The sequence below is a fragment of the Pterocles gutturalis genome, unplaced genomic scaffold, assembly GCF_000699245.1.
Source record: "Pterocles gutturalis isolate BGI_N339 unplaced genomic scaffold, ASM69924v1 scaffold23013, whole genome shotgun sequence".
Classification (NCBI taxonomy): Eukaryota; Metazoa; Chordata; class Aves; order Pterocliformes; family Pteroclidae; genus Pterocles; species Pterocles gutturalis.
The window spans coordinates 3,105-3,471 of record NW_010121072.1 but is presented as its reverse complement, the minus strand read 5'-3'; the positions used below and the strand labels follow the sequence as shown (position 1 = coordinate 3,471).

At 65.4% G+C, this 367-nt stretch overlaps 1 protein-coding gene across 1 annotated transcript in view; it reads right to left on the bottom strand.

Annotated features, from left to right (window-relative positions):
- Positions 1-79: 79 nt before the first annotated feature.
- The window catches only part of LOC104464433 (monoacylglycerol lipase ABHD12-like), a gene marked incomplete at both ends in the record, with an annotated part of 2,581 nt that continues 2,293 nt past the window's right edge, over positions 80-367 (bottom strand). Inside the window, 2 exons of the mRNA XM_010077132.1 lie at positions 80-162; positions 263-342. Coding sequence (XP_010075434.1) covers positions 80-162; positions 263-342 — 163 coding nt within the window. The remainder of the gene's footprint in view (positions 163-262; positions 343-367) is intronic.

Here is a 367-nt window from a genome sequence, read left to right as displayed (position 1 = left end):
CCCTCCCCTCCTTGGCCACATGGTCCCAGCATTGTCACCCCCACGGGGATGGCTGCACCGCATCCCTCCAGGCACTCACTTCTCGTCGCTGCGGAAGAACATGTCGCCCTGGGCCAGCGAGTCCAAGATGAGGTACTCGAAACCTGGGAACTGGCGGTAGATCTGCCAGGGGGAGAGGTGGAGGGTTGACTTCTGGGGGACCCCCGAGGGCTGAGCCCCCCCACCCATCACTGCTGGGGGACCCCAGAGTCCCCCAGCTCACCTTGGTGAGGGGGATGTGGGCGGCTGCGTCACGGATGTTGGTGTAGGGTGACTCCAGGACCACGGCATCAACCTGGACCCCTGGGGGGAGAGCAGGCAGAGCTGT